Raw genomic sequence first — 23,255 nt, forward strand, 5'->3', positions numbered from 1 at the left:
GAGTACTGACAGGAACTAGGAAACGAGATCACATCTCTCCTGTGTTAGCCTCTCTGCATTGGCTCCCTGTAAAATCCAGGATAGAATTTAAAATCCTCCTCCTCACCTACAAAGCCATTAATGGTCAGGCACCATCGTACCTTGGAGAGCTTATAGTTCCCTATTTTCCCAATAGGACACTTCGCTCTCTAAATGCAGGTCAACTTGTGGTTCCCAGAGTTTGTAAGAGTAGAATGGGGGGCAGAGCCTTCAGCTATCAGGCTCCTCTCCTGTGGAACCAGCTCCCAGTCTTTGTTAATGTTATTATTATTATTTTTTATTTTTATTTTTTTCACAATAACAGTCAATAGTATATACAGCAGTTCTGACTTATATTATGTGTGTGTGTGTGTGTGTGTGTGTGTGTGTGTGTGTGTGTGTGGTGGGGTTGTCACAGTTACCAGTGCTCCTGCCAGCTGACCTCTGACCTCTGATGACCACCTGACCATAGGTGACCTCTTCTGTTCCTGTGAGACACAGAGCAGATGTGTGTAAACACAGACCCTCAGTGATCAGTTTATTAGGAACACCACACTGACTCTGCAGCTCCTCAGGTCCTGGATCCAGATGTGAGACTATCTTCTGAAACTCTGGATCCAGATGTTGACATGACTGCATCACATTCATGCTGCAGGTCTCCTGTTCTACCACATCCCAAAGGGGGTCCACCGGATCCAGGTCTGAGACTGAGCTGGACTCAGTGTGATGTTGATGAAACCAGTTTGTGTCGTGGATCATTAACCTGCAGGACCATCACACTATCACACCCCCACACCCCCACACCATCACACCCACACAACATCACATCATCACACCATCACACCCCCACACCCCCACACCATCACACCCACACAACATCACACCCCCACACCATCACACCCCCACACCATCACACCCACACAACATCACATCATCACACCATCACACCCCCACACCCCCACACCATCACACCCACACAACATCACACCCCCACACCATCACACCCCCACACCATCACACCCCCACACACCACACACCATCACACCATCGCACCCCCACCCCATCACACCCCCACACCATCACACCCCCACACACCACACACCACACCATCACACCATCGCACCCCCACCCCATCACACCCCCACACCATCACACCACCACACCCCCACCCCATCACACCCCTACACCATCACCTCCCCACAACCCCACACCAGCATACCATCACACCCCCACCCCATCACACCCCCATACCACCACACCATCACACCACCACACCATCACAACATCACACCATCACACCCCCACACCATCACCTTCATACCTTTGTGTTTCCTCCTCCACAGCACAAGAACACCCAGAACCAGGAGAACCAGGACAACCACAGGAACCAGGGCTGCTATAACTGGGACAGGGAGGGAGGAGGTAGAAGGAGAGGAAGGAGGAGGATGAGGATGAGGAGGAGGAGGAGGAGGAGGAGATGGAGGAGGAAGAGGAGGAAGAGATGGAGGAGGAGGAGGAGGATCTGTGGAGACAGGAGGAGAATCTGGTTCAGAGCAGTGATCAGTTTATCATCAGGTCAGCAGGTTAGTTCATATCCTTAAAATGACATAGAAACAGGAAGTGATGTCAGTGTCCTGACCTCTGACCCTCAGCCAGCTGTGAGGAGATAATCCAAGCTTATCAGTAGAACAGGAGTAGAGACCTTCATCAGACTGCTGGACTCTACTGATGGTAAATCCTCCATCAGGTCCAGATCCAAGGTGGACACCACCCCTGAAGAAAAAAGCCTTGACTCTTTTCTTGTCTTTGTTTCTACAGCGTAGAGTGACATCACTTCCTGTCAGCACAGGAAGTGCAGGGATCTCCAGGATCAAACGAGCTGAACAACAGACACCAGAGTCATATACAGACAGAGTCACACCAACAGACCAGAGTCATATACAGAGAGTTACACCAACAGACCAGAGTCAGACACAAGCAGCAGGTGGATCTACTCACCTGAACTAGTCACACTGATGTTGACCTGGAGGCTGCTCTGTCCTGAACTGGTTTCACACCAGTAAACTCCAGAGTCTGATGGAGAGAGAACTGGGACGGTGCAGGAGGAACCATCAAAGGTCCCAAATCCTGATCCACATGGATCAGTCTGTCCTCCTGTGGTCCTCTTCACTGTCTGTCCATCTGCTGTCTGTCCATCACCAACACAACTCAGAGACACTGAGTCTCTAAAGAAGAACTGCTGAAGGTTTGGACTGAGAGAGAGAGAGACTGGAGAGAGACAGTCAGAGAGAGAGAGAGAGAGAGAGAGAGAGAGAGAGAGACAGAGAGAGAGAGACAGTCAGAGAGAGAGACAGAGAGAGAGAGAGAGATTGATTTTGATTTTTATAAAAATACTTTATTTACATTTTCTCTATAATCATATTAACAGTCAGGTTTTCACCCCTCAGATGTGACAAGCAGTAAACTTTCTCCCTGATCAGTCACTCAACATAAAACGTGCTCACTCCCCCACTGCTCTTTAAAACCCTCGATATTCCTCATGACCTTGTGGAAGCTGAACTCCAGCCTCAGTCTGGCTTTAATGTTGAACCTCCACAAGGTCATGTGGTCACATTTAGGCTCTGCCTGCAATCTGTCTCTGCCAGTCGGGTAGATTGCTAATTTAGCTTCACCTATTAGAAAGTTTATTAGTTGTTTTTTTGGATTTGTCCTTTTTGTTTTGTCGTCTCCACCAATAAAAACAGCAGCAGAGAAGACAACAACACTAAAAAGGTTAAAAACACCAGTTAAAAGCTAAAAAACAGGGTGAGTCTCCTGCACTTCTGTCCTCTAGGTCCAGTTAGTGTATATTATCGTTGTGTTTGTCCTGAGCGACTCATGTATGAACATGAGACGCTGTTATCCATAAAGTGTAATCTTGGAAAGACTGTGGGGGACTACAGACTTTTGATTACGGAGGAGGAGAACACACAGGAGACTGCTGTGTTCTTGTGCTGAGGGTAACCTGGCTGCACTGCCACATCTCCCACGTAGTAATCCAGCTGGACAGGTTGGCATCATTCGTGTTGACAGGAGTGCAGAGGGCTCCGATAAAACCCCAGATGGAGGACTGTGTGTATACATTAACAATATGTGGTGCAGAAACAGTGACGTTGTGACAACCCACTGTTCACAACTAGTGGAATTTCTGATTGTGAAAAGCCTAAAGAGGCAGCGCATCAGCTCTACAGTGCCGCCAGTGAGCTACAGACTGCCCATCTGACAGTTTCATTGTGGTTGCTGGCGACTTCAGTCATAACAGTTTAAATACTGTTCTGCCCAAATTTCACCTGCACATCACTTCCCAACCAGAGAGGCTAACATATTGGCCCTAGCGTACACCAACATCAAGGAAGCCTACAAAGCTGCCCCCCATCCCCACCTGGGACACTCGGATCATATATCTGTCATGCTTTTTACAGCCTACATTAAGACTGTACACAAGCAGATCAGAGTCTGGCCAGAGGTGCAACCTCAGCACCTCAGGACTGCTTTGACTGCACTGATTGGAGTATGTTCAGAGAGGCAACCACACGACTCCCTCACTGACATTGAGGAATTCACTGTATCAGTGGCTGGCTACATTGAAAAGTGTATCAAAGACGTCACAGTCATTAAAACCATCATAACTCGGGCAAACCAGAAGCCGAGGATGACATCAGAGGAACGGAAAAGGATAAGATATGGGATGCTGCCTTCAGATCAGGTGACAAAGCAGCCCTCAGGTCAGCTAGAAATTACCTCTCCCAGGCCATCAGGAAGGCTACACTGGCATACACGGAAAAAAATCAAAGGCAAGTTCTGTGACTCCAGAGACATGCACATGACTGGAGATCAGGCCACAGCAGATTATAAAACATCACAAGTGGAGGCCATGATGCCTCCCTCCCTGACAGGCTGAACGAGCTCTATGATAAGTTCAACACACTGAATCACACACCAGGGAGAAACCCCCACCAGCTCTTGTCTGACCTCTGAGAATGAGACAGGTCACTGTGATCACAGACCCAGCACTCACTGTCACTGCTGCCTGTCTATCTGACTGTCTGTCTGTCTGTCTTGCTGTCTGTCTGACTCACTTACTGTCTGTCTGTCTGACTGCCTGCCTGCCTGCCTGCCTGCCTGTCTATCTGACTGTCTGCCTGTCTGTCTGCCCACGTTCACACAGGCTTCTGCTGCATCATCTCCACAGCTCCACCTGCTTCACCTGCCTCACTCACCTGACCTACCTGTCCACCACAAGTGTCACCAGTTTTATATTTCCACTGACCTGCTCTGTCTGACACAAGTTTCATCTGTCTCACCTCACCTGCCTGAGCCCCAGCTACCCCAGCTGACTTACCTTCCTAACTACCTGTTGCCCACTCACTCCCTGTTTTCCCCTCACTACACCTGTTCCGGCTCTACTCATCTCAGGCCTGTGCAGGTACCGGGCCCAGTCCGGTCCGGTTCTTGGCTCCGCGGCAGCGAACAGACTATAATCACAGTCATCGACTCTGACATGGAAGCGGAGGTTGAGGATCAGGTGGAGCTGCCTCCTGTGAGAAACCATGTGTCTCAGCAGAGGAGACCTACACCCAGACACCATCTTTTTAATGGGGGACACCACCTTCCCTTGTCTAGAAGCTCTCTGCTCAGTCACTGGTGAACAGAGGTGCGTTAGACAGACTGATTCTGGTAGCGGGAAGTGTCAGCGGCAGCACTGGCTCTATTAAAAGCCGGACTCATCTTTTGGAAGGCTGTGAGTCGGACAACTGCACCCCTCAAATAACAATGGCAAATACTAGGAAACCAGGGAGTTAAAGGAAAAACTCAGACCATGGGTCTTTTGCCATTACAATTCGTCGATGACTCGCTGTGGCGTCTCATTGGAAAATCTTTGGAGTGACCAAAAAAATCGAAGGAACAAAGACAAAGGAAACGCCGACTTGGCGTGCGCAAAGCGAACAAAGAATGAAAAAAAAAAGAAACACTGGGAGATATATGCTGTTTAAGTTCATATGGTGGAGGGATTATTAATTTGAAAATATTAACTGAAGCCTACAGAAACAAATTTCATCACAGTTTTGTGTTAATGAACTGATATCTTTATTTTCTCAACTTTACGAGGCGGCCAAACAATGGCCAGGAGTGAGAACGCCGCTTGTTATGAAAGAAATTTAAATTTTGAGAAAAGTGAACATTTGACAGAACAAGAGATTGTTCTGAACTTTTGACAAGTTTTTTGACGTTTGATTATTATAAAGATGGCAAGTTCTGACGAAGCAGAAACAGCACCTGTTAAAGACCTGGAGGATGCAGTGGCCTGTAACCCTAACCCTAACCCAAGTGTCCTGCACATTGATACCAAGGATGGGACAGTTAAAGAGACTGAACGGCTCACTGGTAAGGAGGGCAGTGCATCAGCTGAGTTATGTGGCTATATAGGGGCTGGAGACCAAGATAATGTGCTGTCCATTGACCCTGTGCAGGTTAAAGCATCAAAAGATAGTCAAATCCTCCAAGTATATGCTCTCCTGGATCCTCGATCTACTGCTACCTTCTGCTCTGAAACAATTATGTCTCGGCTCAACCTGAAAGGTAAAAAAACACACATCCTGCTAAGTACAATGAGTCAGAAGAAAATTATTCCATCTCACGTGTTATCTGGTATTGAAGTTTCAGCACTGGACAGCAACAACTTCTTGCCTCTTCTGACAGTTTTCACTCAGAAAGAAATGCCAGTCACCCCACACAGCATTCCCAAACAGACTGACTAGGCACAGCGGTCATATTTAAGTAAAGTCAAACTTCCCGGGAGTCATGTGGGACCGGGATCAAGATGGCGGCATAGCCTGAAAGCTCCACACAGCCGAACACAAACTTTAGAAAAACCCCACAAACGCACCGACAATTTTGAGCAAACAATGCGGCTCTGGATATGTCAGAAGCACCCGAATCGAAACCCTATGACATTTTCACCAAAGCACGCAAGGCAAACATCGTTGAGACAACTTCTCCGGCAACGACGGTGGCTAATGAAGTTAGCAGCATGGCAAATGTAGCTGATGTGCTAGCGGAGTTGAAGTCCCTTCGCTCGGACTTTGGATCAAAATTGGACAATATTGATAACCGTCTGTCGGATGTGGCAAACTCAATTGTGGCGATTGAAAGCAAACTTTCAAACGTAGAACAAGAAGTGGTTGCAAATACAACATGTATTGGAGAGGCAGAAACACGTATAGCAACAACAGAAGACAAGCTGCAGCACACTCAAGGGGCACTAGCCTCAGCCACTAAACGAATTGCCTATCTTGAATCAAAAACAGAAGATCTGGAAAATCGAGGCAGAAGAAAGAACCTGCGGCTTTTTGGTCTACGTGAACAAGCTGAAGGAAGTAAGTCACTCTTCGACTTTGTTAATGACATGCTACCGCGATGGCTCGGCTGTCCTGATAAAACTTTCACTCTGGAGCAAGTTCATTGCACACTGGCACCGGCCAAACCTAACCAGAACCGAGCAGTTCTTGTCCGCTTTTTGAAGTTTCAGGAGAAGGAATTTGTGTATCATGAAGCAAGGAAGCGAGAACTCATGCACGGCGACAGCAAGCTGTCTTTCTCTCAGGATCTGTCTGCAGAAATGGTCCGTATTCGGTGAGAATTTGCCCCAGTTGTGAAGCAGTTTGTGACCTTGGGAAATTTCCGAGGATTTCAACATAATCCTTGTAAATTGAGAGTGCTTCACAATGGAAGAATTAATCTCTTTTCAACGCCACAAGCAGCCGAGAGGTTCCACCAAGGCATAACACGATCTGCATAAAGACTGTACAGGACGTGATACACAGTTCCTGAAGTTACAACGGACATTGAATGCACCAAGAAGAATAACAACAGCTGAGTCAGGTATCATAAATGATATACAGAGACTAATAAACACTGTTTCTTTGTGATAGTGTCACTAAATGTTATACTGAAAAGATAAGGAGTGGTTCAAACTTTTAGATGGGATTAGAATTTCAAATAAGGGAACATGATAAAAATCAGGATCATTTTTCTAAATTATTTTATTGTATTATTTTCTGTGGTGCAACATATAAGCCAACATTATTTCTAATACAGCATTGTTTAATGCAATCTTTTTTTTGGCTTTAACTGAGAACAGAGAAAGGGGTTAATGTTAAGAGGAGACATTATGGTTGTTTGGACTTATGGCTGTTCTGTCCAGGGTCAAGGGTCCTCAGCAATAGTGGATCAGCATCCCCCAGAGTTGGTTTATTAAAGGGGGTGTGGGAGAGCATTTCAGTGGAAATGCCAGAGGGTGGGAGTGGATTTTTTCTCGTTTTGGTTATCATTGTTCTAGTTGTTCTTGTGGTTTTTCTTTTCCCCTCCAGTGTGTGTTATATATTTGTGTATGGTTTTGGCAGAATCAGCAACTATAACCTTATCAGGATATCAGAAGATATTACCAATGGCAAAAAACTATGTCTGTGAATAATTCCGAAATTAAGATCACCAGTTGGAACGGTGACTAAATTGAAGCAAGTTATAAATAGGTTGAAACATCTCAGGTCTAAAATCGTTTTCTTACAAGAAACCCATTTTATGCCCTCAGACCTACCTTGTCTGAAAAAAAGATGGCCAGGCCAAGTGATTTATTCTTCTTATAATAATTATGCTCGAGGTATTTGCTATCCTTGTACACAAGTCAGTTCCATTCCAAATTACTCAAACTATTCAAAATCCAATGGGTATTTATGTGGTTGCACAAGGAAACATTATGTCACGTAAAGTTAACCTAATTAATATTTATGGTCCTAACGAGGACATGCCTTCTTTTTTTGAAAAATTACTGTTGACTGTCTCCACCTTAGAGGGTCTCTATATTTTTGGGGGTGACTTTAATTGCACGTTAGACCCAGTAGTGGATTGACTTACAGGAACTGATACCTCACATGTACAGACAAGGAGAAAGCTGACTGAATTCATAAAAGATCTAAGACAGAAAGAAAAAGAATTTATCTCTCACTCATTCTACTTATAAAACATATTCATGTATTGATTATTTCCTAATATCTGTTGAACTGCTTATTAATGTCACAAACTGCTGGTATGACAGCATAGTGATTAGTGATCATGCAGCTGCCTCAATGGAAATATGCCTAGGCATATTTGCTCAACATCAGAGATGGAGGTTCCAGGTATATTGGTTACAAGATCCATCCGTTCTTAAATTCATAAGAACCTGCATAGATAACTATTTCCTACTAAACATGGATGAAACAACCGCCAGTATAAGATGGGAAGCATTCAAAGCATATATAAGGGGAGAAATTATTAAATATACAAGCTCAAAGACTAAACAGCACAAAAAGGAAATACAAACATTGGAAAGACAGATTAAAACACTAGAATTAGATCTTTATGAGAATAATGATGAGGACAAACAGCAACAATTAACAGTAATGAGAGCTCAGTACAATAAACGAACAACTGATAAAGTTGCTAAAAACCTCTTATGGACCAAGCAAGCATACTATGATCAGGGTGAAAAGCCAAGCAAATTACTGGCTTGGCGGATTAAGAAAATGGAAGCCGAAAGAACAATTAACAGTATAAAGACAATGTCAGGTGATTTAATAACAGACCCAACTGAAATTAATGCTACCTCCAGAAACTTGTATGAACTGTTATCCAAATCAGAATATGCAGGAGCTATACAACAACAAGCATTTCTCGATCAGCTACAGTTCCAGAGCTTATCTGAAGATGAAAGGGAGGCACTGGACGGGGCATTAACAGTTGAGGATCTTTATGATGCCATGAGCAGTATGAACAGCGGGAAAGCACCTGGTCCTGATGGGATACCTATAGAATTTTATAAGAAGTTTAAACAGAAACTTGCGCAACCTTTATTGGATATGTTTAATGAATCATGTAAAACAGGAACTCTTCCACCATCGTTAAGATTAGCTATGATAACTGTGATATTAAAACCCGACAAATCACCAACCAGTTGTTCATCTTTCAGGCCCATTAGTTTAATAGGATGTGATACAAAAATATTATGCAAAGCTCCCTCTAAAAGGTTAGAACAATATCTTCCTCAGTTGGTCAGTAATGATCAGAATGGTTTTGTATTACAACGACAAGGCTTCCATAACATCAGGAGAGTTTTGAATGTACTGTTTGAGAAAAATAATGCCAAAGACACTGCAATGTTATCAGTCGATGCTAGTCAAGCATTCGATAGAATAGAATGGAAATACCTTTTTGATCTGCTGCCTAGATATGGTTTAGATATGGAAACATTTCTCAAATGGATTCAATTACTGTCCACAAACCCAAAAGCAGAAATATTGACTAATAATACAATTTCGCTCAACCAGGCAAGGCTGCCCTCTGTCCCCTCTGCTTTTCACTTTAGCAATAGAACCTCTCGCGATCGCAGTAAGGACACGTAGGAATATAGCCGGCATCAGGATTTAGGACATAGAGCATCATATAGCATTATATGCTGATGATATCATTTTTTTCTTAACGACCCTGAGGAGCAGTATTCCAAATTTGATTATTTACTTGAAAACTTTGGCGAGTTTTCCGGATACAGAATAAACAAATCTAACTAACTAACTAATTTCCCTTCGGGGATGAATAAAGTCATCTATCTATCTAAATCAGTACTGTTATTTCTAAATGAAGAAGAAAGACGTAATCCCAAAATAAATACACCATTTACGGCCACACAAGATGGATTTAAATATCTGGGTATTAAGATTGCCCCAAAACTTGGCAACATTGTCCCCATAAATTATAACCCTCTGGTAGACGAAGTGACAGAAAAGTTGGACCGGTGGTCTAAATTGCTGAAATCCATGATTGGTCGTATAAACCTTATTAAAATGTCTATTATACCCAAATTTATATATCTTTTCCAAGCACTCCCACTCCCATTACCAAGTAACTTCCATAAAAAAAAAAATAATATATTTAGCCAATTCATTTGGAACAATAGAAAGGGTAGACTCCAGCTCAAGTTATTATTTTTGCCCTATGAAAGGGGAGGACTTCGGGTCCCAAACCTGAAATGGTACTATTGGGCTACCCAATTAAGTTCTGCAATGTACTATTTTTCTTCATCCACACCACCCGCTTGGGTAAATATTGAACAAAAATCAGTGTCAGATCTACCCATAAAGCAGTATTTATATTCCTCAGATATCAAGACACTGAAAAAACAGACAAGAAACCCTTTTGTTAAAAATACAATATCAGTATGGTATGTAGCACATAACTTTGTTGATGAAACAATAACTTTGTCACAATTTACTCCTATCTGGGGCAACAGACTATTCAAACCTGGTAGATTGGATGGGGGATTCAAATTATGGACAGAGAAAGGAATTGGGACAGTTTCGGACCTTTATTTTGAAGGTACCCTTCTCAGATTTGATCAACTTTGTACGGAGTTCCTCAAAAACATTTTTTCAAATATTTGCAATTAAGAAGTTTTATAGCATCAAAACATAAGACATTCATGGCCACACCCCCACTATCGATTATTGAGGAAATAGTGATTAATAATTTGAATGGTAAAAAACACATATCTAGATTCTATAACCTTTTAGCAAAGTACTCAACAGAATCAGCATCAGATAAATTAAATGCTTGGAGAGCAGACACACAAGAAGATATTAGTGAAGAAGATTGGAGAAAAGCATGTTTAAAAGCACAAAAGAATTCAATTAACACAAGCTTAAAATTGATTGAGTATAAGTGGTTAATGAGAGTTTATATAACCCCTGCAAAACTTCACCATATCTCCCCAAACATACCTGATGTTCGTGTTAAATGTCTGACTGAAAAGGGAACAATGTCGGACTCCGTAGTTTTCTCTGGGCCCCTCCCCAACCTAACCAGCGATGACATGTACAGCTGCTTGTCATCGTTCAACCGCTGGTTATCAGCTGGTGTGCCGCTAACGATGTGGGCTTTGTTGATAACTGGCAGACTTTCTGGGGAAGACCTGGTCTGATTAGACGAGACGGCATGCATCCCACGCTGGATGGAGCTGCGCTCTTATCTAGAAACTTCACTGAGTTTATTAGAAAGCCAAAGCCATGACAAACCAGAGTTGAGACCAGGAGGCAGAGTCGCAGTCTTACACTCTTCTCTGCGCCTCTTAGAGCAGTCGCTGCCATTCACCCCCTAAAAACTGTGTCTGTCCCCCGACCACCTACATTTAAATATAATAAATCAAAAGTGAACAGAGGAGGAGTTAGACATGAAAACCTAATAAAAATTAGCACAACTGTTATTCCAGAACCAAATAACAGGAAAATTAAATGTGGATTATTGAATATCAGATCACTCTCATCTAAATCTCTACTAGTCAATGATCTGATAACTGATCATAACATTGATCTGCTCTGTCTGACTAAAACCTGGCTGCAGCAGGATGAATATGTTAGTCTGAATGAATCAACACCCCCCACTCATGTTAACGTTCATATCCCTCGAAGCACAGGCCGAGGAGGAGGGGTGGCAGCCATTTATCACTCCAATTTATTAATAAATCCTAAGCCTAAGGTTAATCATAATTCATTTGAAAGCCTTATTCTTAGTCTGTCACACCCAAACCGGAAGACACAAAAACCAGTCCTACTAGTTACTGTATATCGTCCACCTGCCCCTTACTCTGAGTTCTTATCTGAGTTCTCAGAGTTTTTATCTGAGTTAGCTCTCAGCACAGATAAAGTCATTATAGTGGGTGATTTTAACATTCACGTAGATGTTGAAAGTGACAGCCTGAGTATTGCATTCAATTCATTATTAGACTCAATTGGCTTCTCTCAGCATGTTAATGAACCCACTCACTCTTTTAATCATACCCTTGATCTGGTTCTGACTTATGGGATTGACATTGAATACCTAACAGTTTCTCCCAGAAACCCTCTTTTATCTGACCATTCTCTGTTAACATTTGAGTTTTCAGTCATGGACTACACAGCATCTGGGGAAAAATCTATTACAGCAGGTGTCTGTCTGACAATACCGTTAGCAAATTTAAAGAAAGGATCCCATCAGTACTGAGCCCACTGCCATGTATCAATGCAGTAGGGAACAGCTCTCTTAACTTCACATCCACTCAGGTTGATGATTTTGTTGATAGTACTGTAGCCTCACTGCGTGCAACTCTAGATACTGTGGCCCCTCTGAGGAAGAAGGTAGTGAGTCAGAGAAGGCTAGCTCCATGGTACAACTCAGAAACAAGAGCTTTAAAGCAAAATTTAAGGAAGCTAGAAAGGAAGTGGCGTTCTACTAACCTGGAAGAATCTTTAAAGGCTTGGAAAGACAGCCTATTGGCGTATAAAAAAAGCCTCCGTAAAGCCAGAACATCCTATTATTCATCATTGATAGAAGAAAACGAGAACAATCCCAGGTTTCTGTTCAGCACTGTAGCCAGGCTGACAGACAGCCACAGCTCTGTTGACCCATCTGTTCCTTTAGCCCTCAGTTGTAATGACTTCATGAGCTTCTTTACAGATAAAATTGTCTCTGTTAGAGAAAAAATTCACCATCTCCTCCCCACAGCTGGCTCAGATGTACTGTCCAGTTCAGCAGCCTCAGAGTCAACTGTAACTGGCTTATATTTTGACTGTTTCTCTCCTGTACATCTCTCTGAGCTCACTTCAACAGTTTCTTTATCTAAACCATCAACTTGTCTTCTTGACCCTGTTCCAACAAGGTTGTTCAAAGAGGTTTTTCCTTTACTTGACACCTCTATATTAAGTCTGATTAACTTATCTTTATCAACTGGTTATGTACCGCAGGCTTTTAAAGTTGCAGTAATTAAACCTCTACTTAAAAAGCCTACTCTTGATCCTCATGTTTTAGCCAATTATAGACCTATATCCAACCTCCCCTTTATTTCCAAAATCCTTGAGAAGGTCGTTGCAAACCAGTTATGTGATTATTTGCACAGGAATGGTTTGTTTGAAGATTTTCAGTCAGGTTTTAGAGTCCATCATAGCACAGAAACTGCTCTGGTTAAGGTTACCAATGATCTCCTCATAGCTTCAGACAATGGACTTGTCTCTGTACTTGTCCTGCTAGATCTTAGTGCTGCATTTGACACCATCGATCATAAGATTTTATTACAGAGACTAGAACATATGGTCGGCATTAAAGGAACCGCACTAAGCTGGTTTAAGTCATATCTGTCAGATAGACTCCAGTTTGTTCATGTTAATAATGACTCCTCTATCATAACTAAAGTCAGTCATGGAGTTCCACAAGGTTCTGTGCTAGGACCAATGCTCTTCAGTCTATATATGCTTCCTCTAGGAAACATTATTAGGAGGCACCAGATGAATTTTCATTGTTACGCAGATGACACCCAGCTGTACTTATCCATGAAGCCAGGTGAGACTAACCAGGTAGCCAAGCTTCAGGTCTGTCTTAAGGACATAAAAATCTGGATGACCAGTAATTTCTTACTCTTAAATTCAGACAAAACTGAAGTTATTGTAATTGGCCCAAAACACCTCAGAGATACACTATGTGATAATATACTGACTCTGGATGACATTACCTTGGCCTCCAGTACTACAGTCAGAAACCGTGGTGTCATTTTTGACCAGGACTTGTCCTTTACTTCACATATAAAGCAAGTCTCTAGGACAGCCTTCTTCCACCTGCGCAATATTGCTAAAATCAGACCTATTCTATGTCTAAAGGATGCTGAAAAACTAGTTCATGCATTTGTTACCTCAAGACTGGACTACTGTAACTCTTTATTGTCAGGATGTCCCAAAAATTCAGTAAAAAGCCTCCAATTGATCCAGAATGCGGCAGCACGAGTACTGACAGGAACGAGGAAACGAGATCACGTCTCTCCTGTGTTAGCTTCTCTGCATTGGCTCCCTGTAAAATCCAGAATCGAATTTAAAATCCTCCTCCTCACCTACAAAGCCATTAATGGTCAGGCACCATCGTACCTTGGAGAGCTTATACTTCCCTATTTTCCCAATAGGACACTTCGCTCTCTAAATGCAGGTCAACTTGTGGTTCCCAGAGTTAGTAAGAATAGAATGGGGGGCAGAGCCTTCAGCTATCAGGCTCCTCTCCTGTGGAACCAGCTCCCAGTGTGGGTTCGGGAGGCAGACACCCTCTCTACCTTTAAGATCAGGCTTAAAACTGTCTTGTTTAGTAAAGCTTATAGTTAGGGCTGGCTCGGGTATGTCCTGACCCACCCCTTAGTTATGCTGCTATAGAGCTAGACTGCTGGGGGATTCCCATGATTCACTGGGCGCTCTCTCCCTATTTCTGTCTCTCTCCCCCTCTCTCTCTCGATGACTTCATGCCATTAACTTTGTTTCCTTTTCTCTCCCGTAGTTTGTGCTTCTCCTCTCTCTCCCTCTCTCTGTCCTCATTCTGCAGGTATCTCTGCCTCGGGAGCAGCAGGATCCAGATCCACCACTACTCATCTTTACTATTAACCACTGTTATCTATCATTATTATTGATAACACCATTACCTACACAGCTGTTCCTGGTCTCTCTCTCTCTCTCTCTCTCTCTTCTCTCCCCTCTCCTCCCCCTCCCCCTCTTTCTATCTTCACCTAAACCCAACCGGTCGAGGCAGACGGCCGCCCACCCTGAGCCCGGTTCTGTTGGAGGTTTCTTCCTGTTAAAAGGGAGTTTTTCCTCCCCCCTGTCGCCAAGTGCTGCTCTTTGTGGGAACTGTTGGGTTTTTCTCTGTAACAAAGTAAGGTCTTGACCTGACCCTGTAAAGAGCCTTGAGATAATGTATATTATGATTTGGCGCTATACAAATAAAATTGAATTGAATTGAATTGAATTGAATTGAATTGAATTGAATTGAATTGAATTGAATTGAATTGAACTGAACTCTGATTCACTGCCTATGGGAATGCTCTAAGATTTTGGTATTTTGGGAAATGTAGTTAAATGTTTATCATGGATGGTTAAGTGTAACATTCCTTTGATGTCAACAGTCTGTATACTTGGAATATACCCCAAGAATTCCATCAGAACAAAGAAGCAATCAAAAATGATTGAGTTTGGACTTCTCCCTGCAAGGAGAGTGATTGCACTATATTGGAAAAATGTAGAACCACCATCAATGGCAATATGGAAGAAAGAGTTGATGACTTGTCTTGGACTGGAGAGAAAGACATACATTGTTAAAGGTAAACAGGAGGAGTTTGCTTGGATTTGGGAATCATTTATGTCATTCTTGACCAATGAAACGGATAACACTGACTGAACAACAGGTTATGAAATGATCCTGCCTTTTATTATATTTTTATTTTATTTTATTTATTTATTCATTTATTTTTTTTGCTCTTAGTATTATTTATTTTAGTATTTATTTTCCATTTGTTTGATGTCTGTTGTCATTGTCCATTTTATTCATTTCCTTTCTTTGTCTGTGTGAATGAGTGACTGTTCGAGGGGATATAAATGAAAATGTTTGTACATTTGACATAATGTTTGATATGCAATTGAAATCTCAATTAAAAAAAAAAAGTCAAACTTCCCAGTATCAGTGCTAAGGTGGAGTTGTTGATTGGAACAAATGCTCCAAAATTATTAGAGCCATGGGAGGTTATTAATAGCCAAGGTGAGGGCCCTTATGCTGTTAGAACCCTATCAGGGTGGGTTGTAAATGGGCCCCTAAGAAGTGGTGGTGATGACAGCAGTGCAGTGAATGTGACTGTGAACAGGATATCAGTTGCAAGTGTGGAAAAGCTTCTGATCTCACAGTATAATCAGGACTTAAATGAGGTGGCATCTGAGGAAAAGGCTGAGATGTCAGTGGAAGACAAAAAGGTTTTTTACAAATTGCCAGTGAAGCCATCCTGCAAGACAGATATTACAGTCTGAAGTTACCTTTCAGGAAAGACAGTGTTAGCATGCCTAACAACCGGCAAATTGCAGAGCAGTGTCTGCAGAGCTTGAAGAGGAAAATGAACAAGAATCAGCAATACAAACAGGAATATGTTGCATTCCTCAATGACATCTTTGAGAATAATTTTGCAGAGGAGGTCCCACAGGAAGAATTGGCACAGCCACCAGGAAAGGTTTGGTATGTACCACACCATGGGGTGTACCATCCCAAGAAAAGGAAACTCAGGGTGGTTTTTGACTGTGCAGTCACTTACCAAACCATATCCCTCAATACAGAACTGCCCCAAGGACCTGATCTGACTAATTCTCTTGTAGGAGTGATTTTGAGATTTCGTAAAGAGCCCATTGGAGTTATGGCTGACATTAAATCAATGTTTCATCAAGTTAAAGTGGCTAAAGCTGATGTGGACTATTTGCTCTTCTTGTGGTGGCCACAAGGTGACACCAGTCAAGCCCCCAAAGAATATTGTATGCTTGTGCACATATTTGGTGCTGTATCCTCTCCAAATTGTGCAAACTTTGCATTACAAAAAACAGCTGACGACAATGCAAGCTGCTTTTCCCCTCAGGTGGCTGAAACAGTCAAACACAATTTTTATGTGGCTGATTGTGTGAAGTCAGTCACCAAGGAATCTGAAGCCATCCAGCTGGTAAAGGACCTAACTGCATTATGCAGTAAAGGTGGCTCAGGTGGGTGGGTCAGCTCACTCAGTGAGTTAGCAATAGCCGAGCAGTTCTAGCCTCCATTCCCCAAGAGCAAAGGGCAAAGGAAATTAAATCACTGGATATTGATAAAGACAGCCTCCCCATTGAAAGAGCGCTGGGACTGCAATGGTGTGCAAATTCTGACCACTTCCAGTTTAACATTTACCACAGCCAAAAGCCACATACCTGCAGAGGTATACTTTCTGTGAGCTCAATCTTTGATCCACTTGGCTTCCTTCCCCTGATTCTTCCAGCCAAGCAGTTTCTGCAGGGGCTCTGTCAAAAAGGTTTTGGTTGGGATGAACCTTTGCCCCAGGCTGTAATGGATCAGTGGATGGATTGGATGGACAGTTTGGAAAGTATTAAAAATTTCAGTGTGGCTCGTTGTTTGAAGCCACAGAACTATGGAACAACAAAATGTGCACAACTGCAGATGCCAGCGAAAATTGCTATGGCTCAGTGAGTTACATTTGGCTGATTAACACTCACAACGTTGTGCATTTCACCTTCATCCAAGGACAGTCCAGAGTCCTTCCTTTAAAGCACATCACAGTGCCCCGACTGGAGCTGGCAGCTGCAGCACTGTTGGTGAAAGTGGACAAAACGTTGAGGAAAGAATTACACCTTGACTTAAAGCCCTCGGTTTTCTGGACTGACAGTCAAACATTGCTCAGATACATTGGAAATGAGCGCACCAGGTTTAAGACCTATGTAGCCAATGGAGTTTCATTAATTCGTGACAACACAGACCTGTCTCAGTGGAGATATCTGAGAGGCAATGACAATCCTGCTGATGATGCCTTAAGAGGCCTGAGTGCAGTAAAATTCATGCAGCAAAGGAGATGGATACATGCCCCTGAGTTCCTGTGGAAGTCCGAGGAAGATTGGCCTATGGAAAGAGCACAGGGCTCAATGTTACAGAATGATCCAGAGGTTAAGAAAGATACTGCTGTGTTCACACAGTGGTGAGGAACACTGAAACTCCCACAGACCAAATTATTTCATTCTTCTCAGATTGGATGAGACTGCTTAAAGCAGTGGCATTGTACCTTAACACTTTAAAACTGAGTGTGTTGTCGGCGACACATTGGCGTAGGCGCACTTTGGATTACCATAACACTGTAATGGTTTGAGCGATCGGAAAAATTCCAATAGATGTCATTATGGTAATTTCACTCCCGCTCCTATCATGAAACCGGGAAAGTGCCCCGAATACAGAGACAGCAGAGTGGAGTAATACAGCACATTACTGATCAAAAATGTCAGCAAAACAGCCTTCCTGCGCAAATAAACCTCCGTGGACGGTCACAGATGGGTTTGAGGACGAAGGAGCAACCGAAGGAGCAACCGAAGGAGCAACCTCCGGCGAAGAAAGGTAACATTAGACGAGTTGAATTTCCAAGTTGAATTTCTGAATGAATTAAGCTCTCTCTAACTTTTCTTTATCTAGTTTTTGCTTTCTTTACGTTATTGTATGTGTAAATCGACGCTTGTATTGCGTGGTGACTTGTTTAGAATTGTGCAACGTTACGTTACCAAGTCTTGTTTGGGTAACAAATTATTCTGTGTGTGTTATTACATGCACGTGTCCACCACATTTTTATGTTTCGATGAGCTATTAGATAATTGAATCTCCCTTCGGGGATGAATAAAGTTCTATCTATCTAAGGTCATATTCAGGGCCATAGAGGGAGAAGCCGTGGGGATGCTGGAGGCTCCGGTGATGGTGCTGGGACCATAGCCACTCACCGCGTCATCAAAGGTGGAAGACCGAGGGAGAGCCTGATGATGGAGTCCCTCAACCACCGAGGTTCAACCCCAAACCCACCCCAGGTGTCCAACCCCCTCTCGATATGGGCCACACACAGTGTGACAGAGCCCGCGTGGGGCGACGGCGCTGCAAGCTCTGTAAAAGGAGCACTGCCTGGAGGTGTCAGGACTGTGATGTGGGCCTGTGTCTGCAGCCAGAGGAGCAACTGCCCTGTGTGGGGAAACAACCCCTGTATATAGTTTTATTATTATGGTCTGTTATGCACTACAGGTTTATTGTAAGTTCACAAATTATATTGTAAATAGTTCTATACTTTTCAAATTTCAGATTTAGGATGGAAAACCTGTTATTCATGTATAGTTTCAGTGTTTTTTCTTTACTAAAACTCTAAAATCAAATTCCCTCTGTGTGTTGTCGCTTCATTTAAACTCTTATTGCAGTGTTAGACCATGCAGTACATTGAAAATAACTGCCAGATATTGAAAGTTCCAAGTATTCTGGAGACATGGACAAAAGCACTTACTCACAGGACATTTTCTGACCTTTTTATGGTCAAAATAAGCAAAGGACTCTGGGTGGCCATTTTGAGGCTCAGGTGTCAAAGGGTTAAGCTGAAGAATGTGTTGGTGTCGATCATGAGAAAGAGAAAGGAGCTTTCCATGTGTTACATCACAACCCGCTCATGCAGCCAAAAGGTGATCACAGAACTTAGAGCCTTCAGGACTAAGCTTGGTGGACAGTTCCTCACAGTGAAGGACCTCTCACAAGCAGAAAGGTCAGTCATCACCTACAGTTGTGTGAAAAAGTGTTTGCCCCCTTCCTGATTTCTTTTTTTTTTTTTGCATGTTTGTCACACTTAAATGTTTCAGATCAAACAAATTTAAATATTAGACAAAGATAACACAAGTAAACACAAAATGCAGTTTTTAAATGAAGGTTTTTAATATTAAGGGGGAAAAAAAAATCCAAACCTACATGGTGGGTTTGGATTTATACCTGTGTGTGATTTTTATACCTGTGTGAAAAAGTGATTGCCCCCTAAACCTAATAACTGGTTGGGCCACCCTTAGCAGCAACAACTGAAATCAAGCGTTTGTGATAACTGGCAATTAGTCTTTTACAGCACTGTGGAGGAATTTCGGCCCACTCATCTTTGCAGAATTGTTGTAATTCAGCCACATTGGAGGGTTTTCAAGCATGAACTGCCTTTTTAAGGTCATGCCACAGTGTCTCAATGGGATTCAGGTCGGGACTTTGACTAGGCCACTCCAAAGTCTTCATTTTGTTTTTAAGCCATTCAGAGGTGGATTTGCTGGTGTGTTTTGGATCATTGTCCTGCTGCAGAACCCAAGTGCACTTCAGCTTGAGGTCACGAACAGATGGCCGGACATTCTCCTTCAGGATTTGTTGGTAGACAGCAGAATTCATGGTTCCATTTACCACAGCAAGTCTTCCAGGTCCTGAAGCAGCAAAACAGCCCCAGACCATCACACTACCACCACCATATTTTACTGTTGGTATGATGTTCCTTTTCTGAAATGCCATGTTACTTTTACGCCAGATGTAATGGGACATACACCTTCCAAAAAGTTCAACTTTTGTCTTGTCAGTCCACGGGTATTTTCCCAAAGGTCTTGGGGATCATCAAGATGTTTTCTGGCAAAACTGAGACGAGCCTTTATGTTCTTTTTGCTCAGCAGTGGTTCTCATCTTGGAACTCCGGCATGCAGGCCATTTTTGCCCAGTCTCTTTCTTATGGTGGAGTCATGAACACTGACCTTAATTGAGGCAAGTGAGGCCTGCAGTTCTTTGGATGTTGTTCTGGGGTCTTTTGTGACTTCTTGGATGAGTCGTCACTGCGCTCTTGGGGTAAATTTGGTCAGTTGGCCACTCCTGGGAAGGTTCACCACTGTTCCATGTTTTTGCCATTTGTGGATAATGGCTCTCACTGTGGTTCGCTGGAGTCCCAAAGCTTTAGAAATGGCTTTGTAACCTTTTCCAGACTGATAGATCTCAATTACTTTGTTTCTCAGTTGTTTCTGAATTTCTTTGATCGCAGCATGATGTCAAGCTTTTCAGGATCTTTTGGTCTACTTCACTTTGTCAGGCAGGTCCTATTTAAGTGATTTCTTGATTGAGAACAGGTGTAGCAGTAATCAGGCCTGGGTGTGGCTAGAGAAATTGAACTCAGCTTTCCAAAGATGTGATAAACCACAGTTAATTTATGTTTTAATAGGGGGGGGGGGCAATCACTTTTTCACACAGGGCCATGTAGGTTTGGATTTGTCTAATATTTAAATTTGTTTGATGATCTGAAACATTTAAGTGTGACAAACATGCAAAAAAATAAGAAATCAGGAAGGGGGCAAACACTTTTTCACACAACTGTATGTTCAGAGGCAGTCCTTCCCTGCTGAGATAGCGGCACTGGAAACATCTCAGCATAGAGTGCAAAAGAACAGCAAAATCTGTTAGCTTGACCCTATACTTCATGAGGACATCATAAGAGTAGGTGGCCGGCTGCATAGATCTGCAATGCCTGATGAGCTCAAACACCCTTGTATTTTGCTCAAAGATGATCACATTTCATTTCTCATACTAAGACACATCCATGAACACTCCGGACACAGTGGAACAAACCATATGCTGTCGGAGCTTTGAAAGAAGTGCTGGGTTTTAAAGGGAAACACAGTAGCAAGGAAGATCTTCTCAACGTGTGCTGTGTGCCGGCGTGTGAGAGGCAAATTAGGTGAGCAGAAGATGGCAGATTTGCCACAGGAAAGAATCCTGCCTGACCTCCCTCCTTTTACCAAGGTTGGAATGGACTATTTTGGCCCAATTGAAGTGAGATGAGGAAGGAGTCTGGTTAAAAGGTATGGAGTTCTGTTTACCTGTATGTCCAGCAGAACCGTACATTTGGAAGTTGCTTATTCACTAGACACAGACTCATGCATTCATGCTTTGAGAAGGTTCATTTCCAGGAGAGGTCAGGTTAAACACATCAGATCTGATAATGGGACTAATCTGGTGGGTGCTCAAGCAGCGCTTAAGAAAGCCCTGAGTTCACTTAATGAGAGGAAGATCCAAGGTGCTCTGCTTCCTGAGGGAATCCAGCGGAGCTTTAACCCCCCAGCAGCATCACACCATGGTGGAGTCTGGGAAAGGCTCATAAGATCTGTCCGTCAAATATTAAACTCCACCCTTCATCAGCAAATGATCAATGATGAAGGCCTACAGACCATTTTCTGTGAGGTAGAGTCCATTCTTAATGACCTCTGATCTACATGACCTGGAGCCGCTGACTCCAAACCACATCCTCCTGTTAAAAACAAAACCCACTCTACCTCCTGGAACCTTTCTGAAATCTGACCCTATGCCGGACATCGCTGGAAACAGGTTCAGTACATGGCTAATCTTTTCTGGCATAGATGGACAAAGGAACACCTGCTGCAGCTCCACGAAAGGTAGAAATGGGTAAAAGTAAAGAAGAACTTCAAGGTTGGAGACATTGCTCTGGTAGTTGACCCCACAGCTCCTCAGGGGTCATGGCCACTAGGCCAAATACTGGAGGCCAAGCCAGATTTAAGAGGACTGGTCCACTCAGTGAAGCTCCAGACTAAAACTTCAATTATTGATAGACCGGTATCCAAGCTGTGCTGCATTCTGGAAACAGAAGAATGACAGAATGTCTTTCTGAAGACACAGACATCAAAAGGGGTGTAATGTATACATTTTCTTTGTCTACTTTATTATTGAAGGCTAAAAGTTTAGTCTATGGCTCCTTAATTTAATTGATTTAAGTAATTGATTCTATGCAGAACAATTGGGGGCCAGCGTATAGGAGCCATATTTAAGTGGTCATTATTTGTTGGTATTTGTGTGTTTATTTCTGTGTTTGAGTGTGCACCCTCCACAGGTGGTGATGGCGCTATAAGTAGGCACAGGGCATGGGGAAATGTAGGGAACAGCAACACAGCTGTCGACCAACAATCAACCTCAGCCTTGGCCTCAGTTGGAATTGCTTCTATCAGATGATTGGCATCACAGAGTAATTTGTACTTCACAATATTTATTTATTTTTCCTGATTTATTTATGTTAAAATAAAGTTTCAACGCAATCATCATCTTGGACTCATCTTTTGGAAGGCTGTGAGTTGGACAACTGCATCCCTCAAATAGCAATGGCAAATACTAGGAAATCAGGGAGTTAAAGGAAAAACTCAGACCATGGATCTTTTGCCATTACACACAGAAAAGAGAGAAAGAGAGAGAGAGAGAGAGAGAGAGAGACAGTCAGAGTGAATGTCTCTCTCTCTCTCTCTCTCTCTCTCTCTCTCTCAGTGTCAGTAACTGTTTTCTCTTCCTCACCTGCAGAAACTCTCAGTCCAGACAGCAGCAGCAAACACACACCTGTAACAGGAGGTCAGAGGTCACTGAAGGTCAGAGGTCAATTATTGAAGAAAACCCCCTCAGACCTCAGGGTGTTTTTTCACCCCCATGAGGAGGGAGGCTCTGTTCCTCTGTTTCATTTGTACCATCACACACCTGAGACACACACCTGCTCTCCTGTAGTGAGGTGTGAGGAAGGTGTATGAGACGTTGTGTGGACACATACCTGTGTAGTGGACAATTATGGTGTGAATGTGTTTGTATGTTGTCTTCTTTTTGTTACAGTGGGCTGTTGTGTGTGTTCTATGTGACCTCATTTAACCCTTTGTAGTTGATAAACTGTCAGAGCTGAACAGCCTGTGAAGGAGTTAGGTCAGGTGAGGTGAGGTCAGGTGAAGGAGAAGTTCTTTATCTCCAGTCTT

General features: G+C 43.0%; 1 protein-coding gene across 1 annotated transcript in view; it reads right to left on the reverse strand.

Moving 5' to 3' along the window:
- Positions 1-23,255, reverse strand: part of LOC139606762 (fibroblast growth factor receptor-like 1) — a 58,029-nt gene that overhangs the window by 31,739 nt on the left and 3,035 nt on the right. The window contains exons 2-6 of the mRNA XM_071459094.1: positions 22,813-22,854; positions 2,017-2,286; positions 1,658-1,897; positions 1,340-1,540; positions 441-506 (exon numbers count right to left, since the gene is read on the reverse strand). Coding sequence (XP_071315195.1) covers positions 441-506; positions 1,340-1,540; positions 1,658-1,897; positions 2,017-2,286; positions 22,813-22,854 — 819 coding nt within the window. The remainder of the gene's footprint in view (positions 1-440; positions 507-1,339; positions 1,541-1,657; positions 1,898-2,016; positions 2,287-22,812; positions 22,855-23,255) is intronic.

This window comes from Trachinotus anak, unplaced genomic scaffold (genome assembly GCF_046630095.1).
Source record: "Trachinotus anak isolate AG129_WGS33_773 ecotype Australia unplaced genomic scaffold, CSIRO_AGI_Tana_v1 ptg000023l, whole genome shotgun sequence".
Lineage (NCBI taxonomy): Eukaryota > Metazoa > Chordata > Actinopteri > Carangiformes > Carangidae > Trachinotus > Trachinotus anak.